General features: G+C 63.3%; 1 protein-coding gene across 1 annotated transcript in view; it reads left to right on the forward strand.

Moving 5' to 3' along the window:
* The first annotated feature begins 218 nt into the window (after nucleotides 1-218).
* The window catches only part of LOC148784560 (uncharacterized), a 36,807-nt gene continuing 14,356 nt past the window's right edge, over nucleotides 219-22,669 (forward strand). Inside the window, exon 1 of the mRNA XM_088876888.1 lies at nucleotides 219-3,661. Coding sequence (XP_088733014.1) covers nucleotides 219-3,661 — 3,443 coding nt within the window. The remainder of the gene's footprint in view (nucleotides 3,662-22,669) is intronic.

The following is a 22,669-nucleotide window of genomic DNA, read 5'->3' on the forward strand; positions in this document are numbered from 1 at the left end:
CATTGTATACGCATCTTCAGTTTAATGCAATTTGGTTTTCTGAATCCGCGTGCGCAATTTACTGTTTTGTGATTTGTTCCTCCCGACTCTGATATATTCGGCGCGCTGCATTTGTGCCGAGCGGAGGTATTGGCGGACGTAGTCAGCGGACTACTAGCCACACGACGCGCTGTGTGAGAGGCGCCTCGTGAGAGGTGGTATCAGAGCCTCGTGCCACGATGGGGCCGAGGCGGACCGCTACTGCTGCGAGGGCATCGGGGCAAGATCCGGAAAGCCCGCGACATGCCGCAGCTTCAACCAGCGAGAGAGCTGAGAACCCGGAGGACGGACACTCCCGGTTGGTGGAATTGGAGACGAAGGTCTCTTCTCTAGAATCTGAGATCACGGTGCTGAATTCGGAGTTGGACGAGTGTCGGCACGTGATTCAGGAGATGGCTGGCGTATTCGGAAACGACAGCATTGCCGATATGCGGCGTGACATGGAGCAGATGGCCATTCAGATTGGGCTGCTCCAGCGTGCGGTGGGTAGCACGCCTATGGTTGCTCACGACCCCGGTGCTAGGCTTCGAATACCAGAACCGAAGGCCTATAGCGGTGAGCGTGATGCGAAGGAGGTCGAGAACTTCCTCTTCGACATGGACCAGTACTTCCTTGCGGCAGACGTGCGGGACGAGGCAAGGAAGGTTGCGACTGCGACCATGTACCTGACTGGTGACGCAAAGCTGTGGTGGCGGACCAAGTTTGCGGAAATCCAGGCTCATCAAATACAGCTCGACACGTGGGCTCTTCTACGGGAGGCGATTAGAGAGCAGTTCTTCCCCGAGAATGTGGAGTACAATGCCAGGAGGGCATTGCGAAAGCTTGAACATACAGGTTCCGTGCGGGAATATGTCAAAGCTTTCTCAGCGCTGATGCTGAACATCCGAGACATGTCGGAGGCGGACAAGCTGTTCACTTTCATGGAAGGCTTGAAACAGTGGGCGAGAAACGAGTTGCAGAGGCAACGAGTGACCGATTTGAGTTCGGCTATTATAGCGGCCGAACGCCTGGCCGATTTCAACCTAGAGACTCAAAAGGATAGGCAGGCGACGCCTAGTCCTGAGCGGGAGAAGTCGAATGGGACGAGATGGTTCAGGAATAACTTCAACAGAGGTGGGGGAGACCAGAGGCCCCACTCTCAGAATGGCTCACAGGGCAGTTCAAACAGTAACAGGCCCCAGGAGAACAGGCAGGGAGCACCCGAGAGGAGAAGAGGGTGTTTGATCTGCGATGGTCCGCATATGTATCGGGATTGCCCGAAGAGACAGGTGTTGAATGCACTGGCAACGACCTTTACCGACAAGGCGTCGTCCTCAAAGAGTGTGGAGCCACAAGCAGAGGCAGGTGGTGAGAATGACACGGAGGAGTATGAGGACAACTTGGGGGCCGTGAACCAATGGTGCAACACATTCTCTACGGTGGCGGCGAAGAGAGTCGCGCCACCCCTTGCGAAAAAGACCATCCCGGCTCTTACTGTGGAGCAGCCGGAGAAGAAGGAAGAAGATGTTCAGTCCCGGATTCCTAGGAAGAAAGGGTTGATGTTCGTGGATGTGAAGATTCATGGCAAGCCGATTCGAGCCATGATCGACACTGGAGCCTCTCACAACTACCTTGCGAGTGCCGAAGTGGCGAGACTCGGGCTCGTGCTGGAGAAGGGAGTTGGGCGTGTGAAGGCGATCAACTCGGCTGCACAACCCATTGCCGGTGTAGCCAAGTCTGTGCTGATTAAGGTTGGTGCTTATGAGGGCAAGACCAATCTTTCTGTTGTGGCAATGGACGACTTCAAGCTTATCCTTGGGCTTGAATTTCTACGGGATACACGCACTGCTGTCTTACCTCATGCCGATTCGCTGATGATGTTGGGGGCGAAGCCGTGTGTCATTCCTACCTTGGCCGGACGTACTGGAGGGAAGAACTTGTCGGCCATGCAGTTTGAGAAGGGGCACAAGCAGGATGAGATCTCCTACTTGGGTACCCTTTGGTTTGAAGAGATGGAAGAGGTGTCAGGGCCCACCCCGGGCGGTAGTAAGGAACTGTTGGGGGAGTCTAAAGACGTGATGCCAGACGAGCTGCCTCGGAAGCTACCACCGAAGAGGGCAGTGGATCACGAGATCGAGTTGGTGCCTGGCACGAGACCGCCCGCTAGGGCACCGTACAGAATACCGCAACCTAAGCTTGTGGAGCTTAGGAAGCAGTCAGCAGATGCCTTGAGCCGCAGGGCGGACTTGGCGAACTTGGAGTCGATAGCAGCGCTCTCTTCTAGCGCGGCTGCTATCTCTATGAAGGATCAGGTGCGGGAGTTACTACCGAGAGATCCCGCGGCGCGACGCCTGATTCGGCTTGTCGAGCAGGGCAAGGCTCGACACTTTTGGATCGAGGATGGATTGCTGATGACCAAGGGAAACCGCGTATACATTCCGAGAGGCGGGGACCTACGGAAATCACTTCTTTCCGAATGCCACGACACACTTTGGGCGGGACACCAAGGACAGGAGCGCACGTTTGCTTCGGTGCGGAGGGCCTATCACTGGCCACAGATGCGGGACGATGTCGAGACGCATGTCCGCACTTGTTTGATTTGTCAGCAGGACAAGGCAGACCATCAGAAGAAGGCTGGTTTGCTACAACCACTTCCCATCCCAAAGCGTCCATGGGAGAGCGTCTCCATGGATTACATCTCTGGATTGCCTAAAGTCGGGGACTTAGGCTCTATTATTGTCGTGGTCGATCGTTTGTCAAAATATGCTACATTCATCGCAGCACCCAAACACGTTACAGCAGAAGGGACGGCTCATCTCTTCTTCAAGCACATCGTCAAACATTGGGGACTGCCAAAAGATATTGTCAGTGATCGTGACTCCCGATTCACTGGCGTCTTCCGGACCGAGTTGTTCAAACTTCTCGGGTCCACACGTTCCATGAGCTCGAGCTATCATCCACAGTCCGATCGTCAGACAGAACGCTTTAATTCTACGTTGGAGGACTACCTTCGGCACTTTGTGCGAGGTACGCAGAAGGATTGGGTGAAGCTCTTGGATGTCGCTCAGCTATATTTCAATGTTCAAAAGAGCTCTTCCACCACCAACAAGAGCGCTTTTGAAATCGTTACTGGGCAGCAGCCGCTCCTTCCTCACACTCTTGACATCCCACAAAGTGTGAGATCCCCTCTTACTCGAAGTTTCTCCCAGGAGTGGAAGAAGAATGTTGATATCGTTAAAAGTTGCCTGGAGACAGCTCAGAAGCGGATGAAGACGTATGCAGATCAGAATCGCCGCTTCATTGAGTTCAATGCGGGAGACCTGGTGCTGGTGAAGGTCCCGAAACCGAAATTGTCAAAGTCATCAAGGTGGAGAGATCCTCGGTTGATGCAGAAATATGTTGGTCCTTTGCCTGTCCTTAGGCGTATTGGGACGGTGGCGTACAAGGTGGAGTTGCCGCCGTGGTGGAAGATCCACAACGTTTTCCATGTCAGCCAATTGAAAAAGTATTCAGCAGACAAGGAAGACGATACCCGCAATCAACCCAGCCGCCCACAACTCGAATTGAAGAAGACGAAGGAGAAGGTGGCTGAAGGAATCCTAGATCACCGAGTGACGAGTACCGCGAAGAAAGACCACACAGAGTACTTGGTGAAATGGAGGGGATGCAGCAGCGAGGAGAACACTTGGGAGCGAGTGATGAACCTAAAGGCGTTTCTACCTCTTGTCGAAGCGTACCATGCTTCCGTAGCGCCGGGGACGTCGCTATCTCAGGTGGGGGAGAATGTCACGGGCTGCCCGTTCACTAGGCCCCGTGACGCGCACTTCGGCCACTCAACCGTTCTACATGGCCGACCACTCAGCCTTCATCGACAGACGCTGGACAACCAACTAGTCTTAGAGTCCTAGGTGTAGGCCTTTTATTGCTTTGTTACTGCTTTGTTATTTGCTTTCTGTTGTTTAGATTCCTCAAGGGGACGTTATGCCTCTTGAGTTGCAAATTTCAGCTTTTCTAGTGTCTAGTGTAGACAATAGGATTTATTTTTTTAAGCCTATTATAGGGGGGAATGAGTTCAAGAAGCTTGGTTTAGTGACGTGTTAGAGTCCCCCTCAAGGCGATCCCCTTGCTCTAGCATCGTTGATCATTGTATACGCATCTTCAGTTTAATGCAATTTGGTTTTCTGAATCCGCGTGCGCAATTTACTGTTTTGTGATTTGTTCCTCCCGACTCTGATATATTCGGCGCGCTGCATTTGTGCCGAGCGGAGGTATTGGCGGACGTAGTCAGCGGACTACTAGCCACACGACGCGCTGTGTGAGAGGCGCCTCTGCGCGGGCACTGCAGGGCGGGCGCGCGCGCGACTGCGCGGGCACTGCCGGGCGGGCGCGCGCGCGCCAGCGCGGGCACTGCCGGGCGGGGCCGCGCGCGCCTGCGCGGGCACTGCCGGGCGGGGCCGCGGGCGCCTGCGCGGGGACTGCCGGGCGGGGCCGGTCGCGCCTGCGCGGGCACTGCCGGGCGGGCGCGCCTGCGCGGGCACTGCCGGGCGGGCGCGCGCGCGCCTGCGCGGGCACTGCCGGGCGGGGCCGCGCGCGCCTGCGCGGGCACTCGGGCGGGCGCGCGCCCGCCTGCGCGGACTGTGCCGGCCTGCGCGCGGGCGCCTGCGCGGACTGTGCCGGCCTGCGCGGCGTGTGCCGGCCTGCCCGCGCGCGCCTGCGCGGCCTGTGCCGGCCTGCGCGCCCGCGCCTGCGCGGACTGTACCGGCCTGCGCGCGCGCGCCTGCGCGGCCTGTGCGGCCTGCCCGCGCGTGCCTGCGCGGCCTGTGCGGCCTGCGCCGGCCTGGCCGCGCGCGCCTGCGCGGCCGTTGCCGGCCTGCCCGCGCGCGCCTGCGCGGCGTGTGCCGGCCTGCCCGCGCGCGCCTGCGCGGCCTGTGCCGGCATGCGCGCGCGCGCCTGCGCGGCGTGTGCCGGCCTGCGCGCCCGCGCCTGCGCCGCCTGTGCGGCCTGCGCCGGCCTGCCCGCGCGTGCCTGCGCGGCCTGTGCCGGCATGCGCGCGCGCGCCTGCGCGGCCTGTGTTGGCCTGCGCGGACCGTGCCGGCCTGTGCGCGCGCGCCTGCGCCGGCCTGCCCGCGCGCGCCTGCGCGGCCCGTGCCGGCATGCGCGCGCGCGCCAGCGCGGCCCGTGCCGGCCTGCGCGCGCGCGCAGGCAGCCCGTGCCGACGCGCGCGCGCGCGCGCCTTGTCCGACCACTGCATGAAAATTTGCACGTCACCTCAAAATGACATGATTAATTCATTTTTGTTGAAATAATTAATTTTTGAGGTGTGAAAATTTTTATTTAATTATTTTAATTATTAAAAAAATAATAAATAAAAGGAAAAAAATGGGAAAAATATGAAGACACAATAGAATAATATTTTAATTTTTTACGCATCGTATTTGTATCGCGAAATATTTATTTTATTATATTCAGTTATATTGTGCGTCCCAAATGTTTGAAAAATAATTGGGAAAAAAACTGGAGAGTTCACGTTCGCGCGGACACTGCCGACGTGCGCGCGCAGGCAGCCACTGCCGACGTGCGCGCGCAGCAGCCACTGCCGACGGCCGCGCGCAGGCAGCCACTGCCGACGTGCGCGCGCGCGCCTGTACGGACAGTGCCGACGGCCGCACGGGCGCCTGTGCGGGCACTGCCGACGTGCGCGCGCAGGCAGCCCGTGCCGACGTGGGCGCGCGCGTGCCTCGGGCGACCACTGCATGAAAATTTTCGCGTCACCTCAAAATCACATGATTAATTAATTTTTGTTAAAATAATTTATTTTTGAGTTATGAAAATTTTTATTTAATTATTTCAATTATTAAAAAAAAAAAAAAACGCTTGCGCGGACGCTGCCGGCGCGCGCGCAGGCGGGCACTGCCGGGCGGGCGCGCGCAGCAGCCACTGCCGACGGCCGCGCGCAGGCAGCCACTGCCGACGTGCGCGCGCGCGCCTGTACGGACAGTGCCGACGGCCGCGCGCGCGCCTGTGCGGGCACTGCCGACGGCCGCGCGCGCGCCTGTGCGGGCACTGCCGACGTGCGCGCGCAGGCAGCCCGTGCCGACGTGCGCGCGCGCGCGCCTCGGGCGTCGCGTCACCTCAAAATCACATGATTAATTCATTTTTGTTGAAATAATTTATTTTTGAGTTATGAAAATTTTTATTTAATTATTTTAATTATTAAAAAAAAAAAAAAAAAAAAAAAAACGCTTGCGCGGGACGCTGCCGGCGCGCGCGCGCAGGCGGGCACTGCCGGGCGGGGCCGCGCGCGCCTGCGCGGGCACTGCCGGGCGGGGCCGCGGGGCCGCGGCGCCTGCGCGGGCACTGCCGGGCGGGGGCGCGCGCGCCTGCGCGGGCAATGCAGGGCGGGCGCGCGCCTGCGCGGGCACTGCAGGGCGGGCGCGCGCGCGACTCCGCGGGCACTGCCGGGCGGACGCGCGCGCGCCTGCGCGGGCACTGCCGGGCGGGCGCGCGCGCCTGCGCGGGCACTGCCGGGCGGGGCCGCGGGCGCCTGCGCGGGCACTGGCGGGCGGGGCCGGGCGCGCCTGCGCGGGCACTGCCGGGCGGGCGCGCCTGCGCGGGCACTGCCGGGCGGGCGCGCCTGCGCGGGCACTGCCGGGCGGGCGCGCCTGCGCGGGCACTGCCGGGCGGGCGCGCCTGCGCGGGCACTGCCGGGCGGGCGCGCGCGCGCCTGCGCGGGCACTGCCGGGCGGGGCCGCGCGCGCCTGCGCGGGCACTCGGGCGGGCGCCTGCGCGGACTGTGCCGGCCTGCGCGGCGTGTGCCGGCCTGCCCGCGCGCGCCTGTGCCGGCCTGCGCGCCCGCGCCTGCGCGCCCGCGCCTGCGCGGACTGTACCGGCCTGCGCGCGCGCGCCTGCGCGGCCTGTGCGGCCTGCTCGCGCGTGCCTGCGCGGCCTGTGCGGCCTGCGCCGGCCTGCCCGCGCGCGCCTGCGCGGCCGTTGCCGGCCTGCCCGCGCGCGCCTGCGCGGCCTGTGCCGGCCTGCCCGCGCGCGCCTGCGCGGCCTGTGCCGGCATGCGCGCGCGCGCCTGCGCGGCGTGTGCCGGCCTGCGCGCCCGCGCCTGCGCCGCCTGTGCGGCCTGCGCCGGCCTGCCCGCGCGTGCCTGCGCGGCCGGTGCCGGCATGCGCGCGCGCGCCTGCGCGGCCTGTGTTGGCCTGCGCGGACCGTGCCGGCCTGGGCGCGCGCGCCTGCGCGGCCTGTGCGGCCTGCGCCGGCCTGCCCGCGCGCGCCTGCGCGGCCCGTGCCGGCGTGCGCGCGCGCGCCAGCGCGGCCCGTGCCGGCGTGCGCGCGCGCGCCAGCGCGGCCCGTGCCGGCGTGCGCGCGCGCGCCAGCGCGGCCCGTGCCGGCGTGCGCGCGCGCGCCAGCGCGGCCCGTGCCGGCGTGCGCGCGCGAGCCAGCGCGGCCCGTGCCGGCGTGCGCGCGCGCGCCAGCGCGGCCCGTGCCGGCGCGCGCGCGCGCGCGCCTTGTCCGACCACTGCATGAAAATTTGCACGTCACCTCAAAATGACATCATTTTTGTTGAAATAATTAATTTTTGAGGTGTGAAAATTTTTATTTAATTATTTAATTATTAAAAAAATAATAAATAAAAGGAAAAAAATGGGAAAAATATGAAGACACAATAGAATAATATTTTAATTTTTTATGCATCGTATTTGTATCGCGAAATATTTATTTTATTATATTCAGTTATATTGTGCGTCCCAAATGTTTGAAAAATAATTGGGAAAAAAACTGGAGAGTTCACGTTCGCGCGGACACTGCCGACTTGCGCGCGCAGGCAGCCACTGCCGACGTGCGCGCGCAGCAGCCACTGCCGACGGCCGCGCGCAGGCAGCCACTGCCGACGTGCGCGCGCGCGCCTGTACGGACAGTGCCGACGGCCGCACGGGCGCCTGTGCGGGCACTGCCGACGTGCGCGCGCAGGCAGCCCGTGCCGACGTGGGCGCGCGCGCGCCTCGGGCGACCACTGCATGAAAATTTTCGCGTCACCTCAAAATCACATGATTAATTAATTTTTGTTAAAATAATTTATTTTTGAGTTATGAAAATTTTTATTTAATTATTTCAATTATTAAAAAAAAAAAAAAACGCTTGCGCGGACGCTGCCGGCGCGCGCGCAGGCGGGCACTGCCGGGCGGGCGCGCGCAGCAGCCACTGCCGACGGCCGCGCGCAGGCAGCCACTGCCGACGTGCGCGCGCGCGCCTGTACGGACAGTGCCGACGGCCGCGCGCGCGCCTGTGCGGGCACTGCCGACGGCCGCGCGCGCGCCTGTGCGGGCACTGCCGACGGCCGCGCGCGCGCCTGTGCGGGCACTGCCGACGTGCGCGCGCAGGCAGCCCGTGCCGACGTGCGCGCGCGCGCGCCTCGGGCGTCGCGTCACCTCAAAATCACATGATTAATTCATTTTTGTTGAAATAATTTATTTTTGAGTTATGAAAATTTTTATTTAATTATTTTAATTATTAAAAAAAAAAAAAAAAAAAAAAAAAACGCTTGCGCGGACGCTGCCGGCGCGCGCGCGCAGGCGGGCACTGCCGGGCGGGGCCGCGCGCGCCTGCGCGGGCACTGCCGGGCGGGGCCGCGGGGCCGCGGCGCCTGCGCGGGCACTGCCGGGCGGGGGCGCGCGCGCCTGCGCGGGCAATGCAGGGCGGGCGCGCGCCTGCGCGGGCACTGCAGGGCGGGCGCGCGCGCGACTCCGCGGGCACTGCCGGGCGGACGCGCGCGCGCCTGCGCGGGCACTGCCGGGCGGGCGCGCGCGCCTGCGCGGGCACTGCCGGGCGGGGCCGCGGGCGCCTGCGCGGGCACTGGCGGGCGGGGCCGGGCGCGCCTGCGCGGGCACTGCCGGGCGGGCGCGCGCGCGCCTGCGCGGGCACTGCCGGGCGGGGCCGCGCGCGCCTGCGCGGGCACTCGGGCGGGCGCCTGCGCGGACTGTGCCGGCCTGCGCGCCCGCGCCTGCGCGCCCGCGCCTGCGCGGACTGTACCGGCCTGCGCGCGCGCGCCTGCGCGGCCTGTGCGGCCTGCTCGCGCGTGCCTGCGCGGCCTGTACGGCCTGCGCCGGCCTGCCCGCGCGCGCCTGCGCGGCCGTTGCCGGCCTGCCCGCGCGCGCCTGCGCGGCCTGTGCCGGCCTGCCCGCGCGCGCCTGCGCGGCCTGTGCCGGCATGCGCGCGCGCGCCTGCGCGGCGTGTGCCGGCCTGCGCGCCCGCGCCTGCGCCGCCTGTGCGGCCTGCGCCGGCCTGCCCGCGCGTGCCTGCGCGGCCGGTGCCGGCATGCGCGCGCGCGCCTGCGCGGCCTGTGTTGGCCTGCGCGGACCGTGCCGGCCTGTGCGGCCTGCGCCGGCCTGCCCGCGCGCGCCTGCGCGGCCCGTGCCGGCGTGCGCGCGCGCGCCAGCGCGGCCCGTGCCGGCGTGCGCGCGCGCGCCAGCGCGGCCCGTGCCGGCGTGCGCGCGCGCGCCAGCGCGGCCCGTGCCGGCATGCGGGCGCGCGCCAGCGCGGCCCGTGCCGGCCTGCGCGCGCGCGCAGGCAGCCCGTGCCGACGCGCGCGCGCGCGCGCCTTGGCCGACCACTGCATGAAAATTTGCACGTCACCTCAAAATGACATGATTAATTCATTTTTGTTGAAATAATTAATTTTTGAGGTGTGAAAATTTTTATTTAATTATTTTAATTATTAAAAAAATAATAAATAAAAGGAAAAAAATGGGAAAAATATGAAGACACAATAGAATAATATTTTAATTTTTTACGCATCGTATTTGTATCGCGAAATATTTATTTTATTATATTCAGTTATATTGTGCGTCCCAAATGTTTCAAAAATAATTGGGAAAAAAACTGGAGAGTTCACGTTCGCGCGGACACTGCCGACGTGCGCGCGCAGGCAGCCACTGCCGACGTGCGCGCGCAGCAGCCACTGCCGACGGCCGCGCGCAGGCAGCCACTGCCGACGTGCGCGCGCGCGCCTGTACGGACAGTGCCGACGGCCGCACGGGCGCCTGTGCGGGCACTGCCGACGTGCGCGCGCAGGCAGCCCGTGCCGACGTGGGCGCGCGCGCGCCTCGGGCGACCACTGCATCAAAATTTTCGCGTCACCTCAAAATCACATGATTAATTAATTTTTGTTAAAATAATTTATTTTTGAGTTATGAAAATTTTTATTTAATTATTTCAATTATTAAAAAAAAAAAAAAAAAAAAAACGCTTGCGCGGACGCTGCCGGCGCGCGCGCAGGCGGGCACTGCCGGGCGGGCGCGCGCAGCAGCCACTGCCGACGGCCGCGCGCAGGCAGCCACTGCCGACGTGCGCGCGCGCGCCTGTACGGACAGTGCCGACGGCCGCGCGCGCGCCTGTGCGGGCACTGCCGACGTGCGCGCGCAGGCAGCCCGTGCCGACGTGCGCGCGCGCGCGCCTCGGGCGTCGCGTCACCTCAAAATCACATGATTAATTCATTTTTGTTGAAATAATTTATTTTTGAGTTATGAAAATTTTTATTTAATTATTTTAATTATTAAAAAAAAAAAAAAAAAAAACGCTTGCGCGGACGCCGGGCGCCGGGCGTCCACTGCATGAAAATTTTCGCGTCACCTCAAAATCACATGATTAATTCATTTTTGAGTTATGAAAATTTTTATTTAATTATTTTAATTATTTAAAAAAAAAAAAAAAACGCTTGCGCGGACGCTGCCGGCGCGAGCGCGCAGGCGGGCACTGCCGGGCGGGGCCGCGCGCGCCTGCGCGGGCACTGCCGGGCGGGGCCGCGGCGCCTGCGCGGGCACTGCCGGGCGCGGGCGCGCGCGCCTGCGCGGGCACTGCAGGCCGGGCGCGCGCGCGACTGCGCGGGCACTGCCGGGCGGGCGCGCGCGCGCCTGCGCAGGCACTGCCGGGCGGGCGCGCGCGCGCCTGCGCGGGCACTGCAGTGCGCGCGCGCGCCTGCGCGGGCACTGCAGGGCGGGCGCGCGCGCGACTGCGCAGGCACTGCCGGCCGGGCGCGCGCAGTCCTGCGCGGGCACTGCCGGGCGGGGCCGCGCGCGCCTGCGCGGCACTGCGCGGGCACTGCGGGGCGGGCGCGCCTGCGCGGGCACTGCCGGGCGGGCGCGCGCGCGCCTGCGCGGGCACTGCCGGGCGGGCGCGCGCGCGCCTGCGCGGGCACTGCCGGGCGGGGCCGCTCGCGCGGGCGCGCGCCCGCCTGCGCGGACTGTGCCGGCCTGCGCGCGGGCGCCAGTGCGGGCACTGCCGGGGGCGCGGGCGCCTGCGCGGACTGTGCCGGCCTGCGCGGCGTGTGCCGGCCTGCCCGCGCGCGCCTGCGCGGCCTGTGCCGGCCTGCGCTCCCGCGCCTGCGCGGACTGTACCGGCCTGCGCGCGCGCGCCTGCGCGGCCTGTGCGGCCTGCGCCGGCCTGCCCGCGCGTGCCCGCGCGGCCTGTGCGGCCTGCGCCGGCCTGCCCGCGCGCGCCTGCGCGGCCTGTGCCGGCCTGCCCGCGCGCGCCTGCGCGGCCTGTGCCGGCATGCGCGCGCGCGCCTGCGCGGCGTGTGCCGGCCTGCGCGCCCGCGCCTGCGCCGCCTGTGCGGCCTGCGCCGGCCTGCCCGCGCGTGCCTGCGCGGCCTGTGCCGGCATGCGCGCGCGCGCCTGCGCGGCCTGTGTTGGCCTGCGCGGACCGTGCAGGCCTGTGCGCGCGCGCCTGCGCGGCCTGTGCGGCCTGCGCCGGCCTGCCCGCGCGCGCCTGCGCGGCCCGTACCGGCATGCGCGCGCGCGCAGGCAGCCCGTGCCGACGCACACGCGCGCGCGCCTTGGCCGACCACTGCATGAAAATTTGCACGTCACCTCAAAATGACATGATTAATTCATTTTTGTTGAAATAATTAATTTTTGAGGTGTGAAAATTTTTATTTAATTATTTTAATTATTAAAAAAATAATAAATAAAAGGAAAAAAATGGGAAAAATATGAAGACACAATAGAATAATATTTTAATTTTTTACGCATCGTATTTGTATCGCGAAATATTTATTTTATTATATTCAGTTATATTGTGCGTCCCAAATGTTTGAAAAATAATTGGGAAAAAAACTGGAGAGTTCACGTTCGCGCGGACACTGCCGACGTGCGCGCGCAGGCAGCCACTGCCGTCGTGCGCGCGCAGCAGCCACTGCCGACGGCCGCGCGCAGGCAGCCACTGCCGACGTGCGCGCGCGCGCCTGTACGGACAGTGCCGACGGCCGCGCGCGCGCCTGTGCGGGCACTGCCGACGTGCGCGCGCGCGCCTCGGGCGTCGCGTCACCTCAAAATCACATGATTAATTCATTTTTGTTGAAATAATTTATTTTTGAGTTATGAAAATTTTTATTTAATTATTTTAATTATTAAAAAAAAAAAAAAAAAAAACGCTTGCGCGGACGCCGGGCGTCGGGCGTCCACTGCATGAAAATTTTCGCGTCACCTCAAAATCACATGATTAATTCATTTTTGAGTTATGAAAATTTTTATTTAATTATTTTAATTATTTAAAAAAAAAAAAAAAACGCTTGCGCGGACGCTGCCGGCGCGCGCGCGCAGGCGGGCACTGCCGGGCGGGGCCGCGCGCGCCTGCGCGGGCACTGCCGGGCGGGGCCGCGGCGCCTGCGCGGGCACTGCCGGGCGCGGGCGCGCGCGCCTGCGCGGGCACTGCAGGCCGGGCGCGCGCGCGACTGCGCGGGCACTGCCGGGCGGGCGCGCGCGCGCCTGCGCAGGCACTGCCGGGCGGGCGCGCGCGCGCCTGCGCGGGCACTGCAGGGCGCGCGCGCGCCTGCGCGGGCACTGCAGGGCGGGCGCGCGCGCGACTGCGCAGCCACTGCCGGCCGGGCGCGCGCGTGCCTGCGCGGGCACTGCCGGCCGGGCGCGCGCGCGCCTGCGCGGGCACTGCCGGCCGAGCGCGCGCGCGCCAGCGCGGGCACTGCCGGGCGGGGCCGCGCGCGCCTGCGCGGCACTGCGCGGGCACTGCGGGGCGGGCGCGCCTGCGCGGGCACTGCCGGGCGGGCGCGCGCGCGCCTGCGCGGGCACTGCCGGGCGGGGCCGCGCGCGCCTGCGCGGGCACTCGCGCGGGCGCGCGCCCGCCTGCGCGGACTGTGCCGGCCTGCGCGCGGGCGCCAGTGCGGGCACTGCCGGGGGCGCGGGCGCCTGCGCGGACTGTGCCGGCCTGCGCGGCGTGTGCCGGCCTGCCCGCGCGCGCCTGCGCGGCCTGTGCCGGCCTGCGCTCCCGCGCCTGCGCGGACTGTACCGGCCTGCGCGCGCGCGCCTGCGCGGCCTGTGCGGCCTGCGCCGGCCTGCCCGCGCGTGCCCGCGCGGCCTGTGCGGCCTGCGCCGGCCTGCCCGCGCGCGCCTGCGCGGCCTGTGCCGGCCTGCCCGCGCGCGCCTGCGCGGCCTGTGCCGGCATGCGCGCGCGCGCCTGCGCGGCGTGTGCCGGCCTGCGCGCCCGCGCCTGCGCCGCCTGTGCGGCCTGCGCCGGCCTGCCCGCGCGTGCCTGCGCGGCCTGTGCCGGCATGCGCGCGCGCGCCTGCGCGGCCTGTGTTGGCCTGCGCGGACCGTGCAGGCCTGTGCGCGCGCGCCTGCGCGGCCTGTGCGGCCTGCGCCGGCCTGCCCGCGCGCACCTGCGCGGCCCGTGCCGGCATGCGCGCGCGCGCAGGCAGCCCGTGCCGACGCGCACGCGCGCGCGCCTTGGCCGACCACTGCATGAAAATTTGCACGTCACCTCAAAATGACATGATTAATTCATTTTTGTTGAAATAATTAATTTTTGAGGTGTAAAAATTTTTATTTAATTATTTTAATTATTAAAAAAATAATAAATAAAAGGAAAAAAATGGGAAAAATATGAAGACACAATAGAATAATATTTTAATTTTTTACGCATCGTATTTGTATCGCGATATATTTATTTTATTATATTCAGTTATATTGTGCGTCCCAAATGTTTGAAAAATAATTGGGAAAAAAACTGGAGAGTTCAAGTTCGCGCGGACACTGCCGACGTGCGCGCGCAGGCAGCCACTGCCGACGTGCGCGCGCAGCAGCCACTGCCGACGGCCGCGCGCAGGCAGCCACTGCCGACGGCCGCGCGCAGGCAGCCACTGCCGACGTGCGCGCGCGCGCCTGTACGGACAGTGCCGACGGCCGCACGGGCGCCTGTGCGGGCACTGCCGACGTGCGCGCGCAGGCAGCCCGTGCCGACGTGGGCGCGCGCACGCCTCGGGCGACCACTGCATGAAAATTTTCGCGTCACCTCAAAATCACATGATTAATTAATTTTTGTTAAAATAATTTATTTTTGAGTTATGAAAATTTTTATTTAATTATTTCAATTATTAAAAAAAAAAAAAAACGCTTGCGCGGACGCTGCCGGCGCGCGCGCAGGCGGGCACTGCCGGGCGGGCGCGCGCAGCAGCCACTGCCGACGGCCGCGCGCAGGCAGCCACTGCCGACGTGCGCGCGCGCGCCTGTACGGACAGTGCTGACGGCCGCGCGCGCGCCTGTGCGGGCACTGCCGACGGCCGCGCGCGCGCCTGTGCGGGCACTGCCGACGGCCGCGCGCGCGCCTGTGCGGGCACTGCCGACGTGCGCGCGCAGGCAGCCCGTGCCGACGTGCGCGCGCGCGCGCCTCGGGCGTTGCGTCACCTCAAAATCACATGATTAATTCATTTTTGTTGAAATAATTTATTTTTGAGTTATGAAAATTTTTATTTAATTATTTTAATTATTAAAAAAAAAAAAAAAAAAAACGCTTGCGCGGACGCCGGGCGTCGGGCGTCCACTGCATGAAAATTTTCGCTTCACCTCAAAATCACATGATTAATTCATTTTTGTTGAAATAATTTATTTTTGAGTTATGAAAATTTTTATTTAATTATTTTAATTATTAAAAAAAAAAAAAAAAAAAACGCTTGCGCGGACGCTGCCGGCGCGCGCGCGCGCCTGCGCGGGCACTGCCGGGCGGGGCCGCGCGCGCCTGCGCGGGCACTCGGGCGGGCGCGCGCCCGTCTGCGCGGACTGTGCTGGCCTGCGCGCGGGCGCCAGTGCGGGCACTGCCGGGGGCGCGGGCGCCTGCGCGGACTGTGCCGGCCTGCGCGGCGTGTGCCGGCCTGTGCGCCCGCGCCTGCGCGGACTGTACCGGCCTGCGCGCGCGCGCCTGCGCGGCCTGTGCGGCCTGCGCCGGTCTGCCCGCGCGCGCCTGCGCGGCCTGTGCGGCCAGCGCCGGCCTGCCCGCGCGCGCCTGCGCGGCCTGTGCCGGCCTGCCCGCGCGCGCCTGCGCGGCCTGTGCCGGCCTGCCCGCGCGCGCCTGCGCGGCCTGTGCCGGCATGCGCGCGCGCGCCTGCGCGGCGTGTGCCGGCCTGCGCGCCCGCGCCTGCGCCGCCTGTGCGGCCTGCGCCGGCCTGCCCGCGCGTGCCTGCGCGGCCTGTGCCGGCATGCGCGCGCGCGCCTGCGCGGCCTGTGTTGGCCTGTGCGCGCGCGCCGGCGCGGCCTGTGCGGCCTGCGCCGGCCTGCCCGCGCGCGCCTGCGCGGCCCGTGCCGGCATGCGCGCGCGCGCCAGCGCGGCCCGTGGCGGCCTGCGCGCGCGCGCAGGCAGCCCGTGCCGACGCGCGCGCGCGCGCGCATTGGCCGACCACTGCATGAAAATTTGCACGTCACCTCAAAATGACATGATTAATTCATTTTTGTTGAAATAATTAATTTTTGAGGTGTGAAAATTTTTCTTTAATTATTTTAATTATTAAAAAAATAATAAATAAAAGGAAAAAAATGGGAAAAATATGAAGACACAATAGAATAATATTTTAATTTTTTACGCATCGTATTTGTATCGCGAAATATTTATTTTATTATATTCAGTTATATTGTGCGTCCCAAATGTTTGAAAAATAATTGGGAAAAAAACTGGAGAGTTCACGTTCGCGCGGACACTGCCGACGTGCGCGCGCAGCAGCCACTGCCGACGGCCGCGCGCAGGCAGCCACTGCCGACGTGCGCGCGCGCGCCTGTACGGACAGTGCCGACGGCCGCACGGGCGACTGTGCGGGCACTGCCGACGTGCGCGCGCAGGCGGCCCGTGCCGACGTGCGCGCGCAGGCAGCCCGTGCCGACGTGGGCGCGCGCGCGCCTCGGGCGACCACTGCATGAAAATTTTCGCGTCACCTCAAAATCACATGATTAATTAATTTTTGTTAAAATAATTTATTTTTGAGTTATGAAAATTTTTATTTAATTATTTCAATTATAAAAAAAAAAAAAAACGCTTGCGCGGACGCTGCCGGCGCGCGCGCAGGCGGGCACTGCCGGGCGGGCGCGCGCAGCAGCCACTGCCGACGGCCGCGCGCAGGCAGCCACTGCCGACGTGCGCGCGCGCGCCTCTACGGACAGTGCCGACGGCCGCGCGCGCGCCTGTGCGGGCACTGCCGACGTGCGCGCGCAGGCCGCCCGTGCCGACGTGCGCGCGCGCGCGCCTCGGGCGTCGCGTCACCTCAAAATCACATGATTAATTCATTTTTGTTGAAATAATTTATTTTTGAATTATGAAAATTTTTATTTAATTATTTTAATTATTAAAAAAAAAAAAAAAAAACGCTTGCGCGGACGCCGGGCGTCGGGCGTCCACTGCATGAAAATTTTCGCGTCACCTCAAAATCACATGATTAATTCATTTTTGTTGAAATAATTTATTATTGAGTTATGAAAATTTTTATTTAATTATTTTAATTATTAAAAAAAAAAAAAAAAAAAACGCTTGCGCGGACGCTGCCGGCGCGCGCGCGCAGGCGGGCACTGCCGGGCGGGGCCGCGCGCGCCTGCGCGGGCACTGCCGGGCGGGGCCGCGGCGCCTGCGCGGGCACTGCCGGGCGGGGGCGCGCGCGCCTGCGCGGGCACTGCAGGGCGGGCGCGCGCGCGACTGCGCGGGCACTGCCGGCCGGGCGCGCGCGCGCCTTCGCGGGCACTGCCGGCCGGGCGCGCGCGCGCATGCGCGGGCACTGCCGGGCGGGGGCGCGCGCGCCTGCGCGGGCACTGCCGGCCGGGCGCGCGCGCGCTTGCGCGGGCACTGCCGGGCGGGCGCGCGCGCGCCTGCGCGGGCACTGCCGGGCGGGGGCGCGCGCGCCAGCGCGGGCACTGCCGGGCGGGCGCGCGCGGGCCTGCGCGGGCATTGCCGGGCGGGGACGCGCGCGCCTGCGCGGGCACTCGGGCGGACGCGCGCCCGCCTGCGCGGACTGTGCCGGCCTGCGCGCGGGCGCCAGTGCGGGCACTGCCGGGGGCGCGGGCGCCTGCGCGGACTGTGCCGGCCTGCGCGGCGTGTGCCGGCCTGCCCGCGCGCGCCTGCGCGGCCTGTGCCGGCCTGCGCGCCCGCGCCTGCGCGGACTGTACCGGCCTGCGCGCGCGCCTGCGCGGCCTGCGCCGGCCTGCCCGCGCGCGCCTGCGCGGCCTGTGCCGGCCTGCCCGCGCGCGCCTGCGCGGCCTGTGCCGGCATGCGCGCGCGCGCCTGCGCAGCGTGTGCCGGCCTGCGCGCCCGCGCCTGCGCCGCCTGTGCGGCCTGCGCCGGCCTGCCCGCGCGTGCCTGCGCGGCCTGTGTTGGCCTGCGCGGACCGTGCCGGCCTGTGCGCGCGCGCCTGCGCGGCCTGTGCGGCCTGCGCCGGCCTGCCCGCGCGCGCGCGCAGGCAGCCCGTGCCGACGCGCGCGCGCGCGCGCCTTGGCCGACCACTGCATGAAAATTTGCACGTCACCTCAAAATGACATGATTAATTCATTTTTGTTGAAATAATTAATTTTTGAGGTGTGAAAATTTTTATTTAATTATTTTAATTATTAAAAAAATAATAAATAAAAGGAAAAAAATGGGAAAAATATGAAGACACAATAGAATAATATTTTAATTTTTTACGCATCGTATTTGTATCGCGAAATATTTATTTTATTATATTCAGTTATATTGTGCGTCCCAAATGTTTGAAAAATAATTGGGAAAAAAACTGGAGACTTCACGTTCGCGCGGACACTGCCGACGTGCGCGCGCAGCAGCCACTGCCGACGGCCGCGCGCAGGCAGCCACTGCCGACGGCCGCGCGCAGGCAGCCACTGCCGACGGCCGCGCGCAGGCAGCCACTGCCGACGTGTGCGCGCGCGCCTGTACGGACAGTGCCGACGGCCGCACGGGCGCCTGTGCGGGCACTGCCGACGTGCGCGCGCAGGCAGCCCGTGCCGACGTGGGCGCGCGCGCGCCTCGGGCGACCACTGCATGAAAATTTTCGCGTCACCTCAAAATCACATGATTAATTAATTTTTGTTAAAATAATTTATTTTTGAGTTATGAAAATTTTTATTTAATTATTTCAATTATTCAAAAAAAAAAAAAAAAAAAAAACGCTTGCGCGGACGCTGCCGGCGCGCGCGCAGGCGGGCACTGCCGGGCGGGCGCGCGCAGCAGCCACTGCCGACGGCCGCGCGCAGGCAGCCACTGCCGACGTGCGCGCGCGCGCCTGTACGGACAGTGCCGACGGCCGCGCGCGCGCCTGTGCGGGCACTGCCGACGGCCGCGCGCGCGCCTGTGCGGGCACTGCCGACGGCCGCGCGCGCGCCTGTGCGGGCACTGCCGACGGCCGCGCGCGCGCCTGTGCGGGCACTGCCGACGGCCGCGCGCGCGCCTGTGCGGGCACTGCCGACGTGCGCGCGCAGGCAGCCCGTGCCGACGTGCGCGCGCGCGCGCCTCAGGCGTCGCGTCACCTCAAAATCACATGATTAATTCATTTTTGTTGAAATAATTTATTTTTGAGTTATGAAAATTTTTATTTAATTATTTTAATTATTAAAAAAAAAAAAAACGCTTGCGCGGACGCCGGGCGTCGGGCGTCCACTGCATGAAAATTTTCGCGTCACCTCAAAATCACATGATTAATTCATTTTTGTTGAAATAATTTATTTTTGAGTTATGAAAATTTTTATTTAACTATTTTAATTATTAAAAAAAAAAAAAAAAAACGCTTGCGCGGACGCTGCCGGCGCGCGCGCGCAGGCGGGCACTGCCGGGCGGGCGCGTGGGCGCCTGCGCGGGCACTGCCGGGCGGGGCCGGGCGCGCCTGCGCGGGCACTGCCGGGCGGGGCAGCGCGCGCCTGCGCGGGCACTCGGGCGGGCGCGCGCCCGCCTGCGCGGACTGTGCCGGCCTGCGCGCGGGCGCCAGTGCGGGCACTGCCGGGGGCGCGGGCGCCTGCGCGGACTGTGCCGGCCTGCGCGGCGTGTGCCGGCCTGCCCGCGCGCGCCTGCGCGGCCTGTGCCGGCCTGCCCGCGCGCGTCTGCGCGGCATGTGCCGGCCTGCCCGCGCGCGCCTGCGCGGCCTGTGCCGGCATGCGCGCGCGCGCCTGCGCGGCGTGTGCCGGCCTGCGCGCCCGCGCCTGCGCCGCCTGTGCGGCCTGCGCCGGCCTGCCCGCGCGTGCCTGCGCGGCCTGTGCCGGCATGCGCGCGCGCGCCTGCGCGGCCTGTGTTGGCCTGCGCGGACCGTGCCGGCCTGTGCGCGCGCGCCTGCGCGGCCTGCGCCGGCCTGCCCGTGCGCGCCTGCGCGGCCCGTGCCGGCATGCGCGCGCGCGCCAGCGCGGCCCGTGCCGGCCTGCGCGCGCGCGCAGGCAGCCCGTGCCGACGCGCGCGCGCGCGCGCCTTGGCCGACCACTGCATGAAAATTTGCACGTCACCTCAAAATGACATGATTAATTCATTTTTGTTGAAATAATTAATTTTTGAGGTGTGAAAATTTTTATTTAATTATTTTAATTATTAAAAAAATAATAAATAAAAGGAAAAAAATGGGAAAAATATGAAGACACAATAGAATAATATTTTAATTTTTTACGCATCGTATTTGTATCGCGAAATATTTATTTTATTATATTCAGTTATATTGTGCGTCCCAAATGTTTGAAAAATAATTGGGAAAAAACTGGAGAGTTCACGTTCGCGCGGACACTGTCGACGTGCGCGCGCAGGCAGCCAATGCCGTCGTGCGCGCGCAGCAGCCACTGCCGACGGCCGCGCGCAGGCAGCCACTGCCGACGTGCGCGCGCGCGCCTGTACGGACAGTGCCGACGGCCGCACGGGCGCCTGTGCGGGCACTGCCGACGTGCGCGCGCAGGCAGCCCGTGCCGACGTGGGCGCGCGCGCGCCTCGGGCGTCGCGTCACCTCAAAATCACATGATTAATTCATTTTTGTTGAAATAATTTATTTTTGAGTTATAAAAATTTTTATTTAATTATTTTAATTATTAAAAAAAAAAAAAAAAAAAAACGATTGCGCGGACGCCGGGCGTCGGGCGTCCACTGCATGAAAATTTTCGCGTCACCTCAAAATCACATGATTAATTCATTTTTGTTGAAATAATTTATTTTTGAGTTATGAAAATTTTTATTTAATTATTTTAATTATTAAAAAAAAAAAAAAAAAAACGCTTGCGCGGACGCCGGGCGTCGGGCGTCCACTGCATGAAAATTTTCGCGTCACCTCAAAATCACATGATTAATTCATTTTTGTTGAAATAATTTATTTTTGAGTTATGAAAATTTTTATTTAACTATTTTAATTATTAAAAAAAAAAAAAAAAAAAAAACGCTTGCGCGGACGCTGCCGGGCGGGGCCGCGGCGCCTGCGCGGGCACTGCCGGGCGGGGGCGCGCGCGCCTGCGCGGGCACTGCAGGGCTGGCGCGCGCGCGCCTGCGCGGGCACTGCCGGGCGGGCGCGCGCGCGCCTGCGCGGGCACTGCCGGGCGGGGCCGCGTGCGCCTGCGCGGGCACTCGGGCGGGCGCGCGCCCGCCTGCGCGGACTGTGCCGGCCTGCGCGCGGGCGCCAGTGCGGGCACTGCCGGGGGCGCGGGCGCCTGCGCGGACTGTGCCGGCCTGCGCGGCGTGTGCCGGCCTGCCCGCGCGCGCCTGCGCGGCCTGTGCCGGCCTGCGCGCCCGCGCCTGCGCGGACTGTACCGGCCTGCGCGCGCGCGCCTGCGCGGCCTGTGCGGCCTGCGCCGGCCTGCCCGCGCGCGCCTGCGCGGCCTGTGCCGGCCTGCCCGCGCGCGCCTGCGCGGCCTGTGTCGGCATGCGCGCGCGCGCCTGCGCGGCGTGTGCCGGCCTGCGCGCCCGCGCCTGCGCCGCCTGTGCGGCCTGCGCCAGCCTGCCCGCGCGTGCCTGCGCGGCCTGTGCCGGCATGCGCGCGCGCGCCTGCGCGGCCTGTGTTGGCCTGCGCGGACCGTGCCAGCCTGTGCGCGCGCGCCTGCGCGGCCTGTGCGGCCCGTGCCGGCATGCGCGCGCGCGCCAGCGCGGCCCGTGCCGGCCTGCGCGCGCGCGCAGGCAGCCCGTGCCGACGCGCGCGCGCGCGCGCCTTGGCCGACCACTGCATGAAAATTTGCACGTCACCTCAAAATGACATGATTAATTCATTTTTGTTGAAATAATTAATTTTTGAGGTGTGAAAATTTTTATTTAATTATTTTAATTATTAAAAAAATAATAAATAAAAGGAAAAAAATGGGAAAAATATGAAGACACAATAGAATAATATTTTAATTTTTTACGCATCGTATTTGTATCGCGAAATATTTATTTTATTATATTCAGTTATATTTGTGCGTCCCAAATGTTTGAAAAATAATTGGGAAAAAAACTGGAGAGTTCACGTTCGCGCGGACACTGCCGACGTGCGCGCGCAGGCAGCCACTGCCGACGTGCGCGCGCAGCAGCCACTGCCGACGGCCGCGCGCAGGCAGCCACTGCCGACGTGCGCGCGCGCGCCTGTGCGGACAGTGCCGACGGCCGCACGGGCGCCTGTGCGGGCACTGCCGACGTGCGCGCGCAGGCAGCCCGTGCCGACGTGGGCGCGCGCGCGCCTCGGGCGACCACTGCATGAAAATTTTCGCGTCACCTCAAAATCACATGATTAATTAATTTTTGTTAAAATAATTTATTTTTGAGTTATGAAAATTTTTATTTAATTATTTCAATTATTAAAAAAAAAAAAAAAAAAAAAACGCTTGCGCGAACGCTGCCGGCGCGCGCGCAGGCGGGCACTGCCGGGCGGGCGCGCGCAGCAGCCACTGCCGACGGCCGCGCGCAGGCAGCCACTGCCGACGTGCGCGCGCGCGCCTGTACGGACAGTGCCGACGGCCGCGCGCGCGCCTGTGCGGGCACTGCCGACGGCCGCGCGCGCGCCTGTGCGGGCACTGCCGACGGCCGCGCGCGCGCCTGTGCGGGCACTGCCGACGGCCGCGCGCGCGCCTCTGCGGGCACTGCCGACGTGCGCGCGCGCGCCTCGGGCGTCGCGTCACCTCAAAATCACATGATTAATTCATTTTTGTTGAAATAATTTATTTTTGAGTTATGAAAATTTTTATTTAATTATTTTAATTATTAAAAAAAAAAAAAAAAAAAACTTTTGCGCGGACGCCGGGCGTCGGGCGTCCACTGCATGAAAATTTTCGCGTCACCTCAAAATCACATGATTAATTCATTTTTGTTGTAATAATTTATTTTTGAGTTATGAAAATTTTTATTTAACTATTTTAATTATTAAAAAAAAAAAAAAAAAAAAACGCTTGCGCGGACGCTGCCGGCGCGCGCGCGC

The sequence above is a fragment of the Sesamum indicum genome, linkage group LG13, assembly GCF_026168435.1.
Source record: "Sesamum indicum cultivar Baizhima isolate 11 linkage group LG13, ASM2616843v1, whole genome shotgun sequence".
In the NCBI taxonomy this organism is placed as follows: Eukaryota; Viridiplantae; Streptophyta; class Magnoliopsida; order Lamiales; family Pedaliaceae; genus Sesamum; species Sesamum indicum.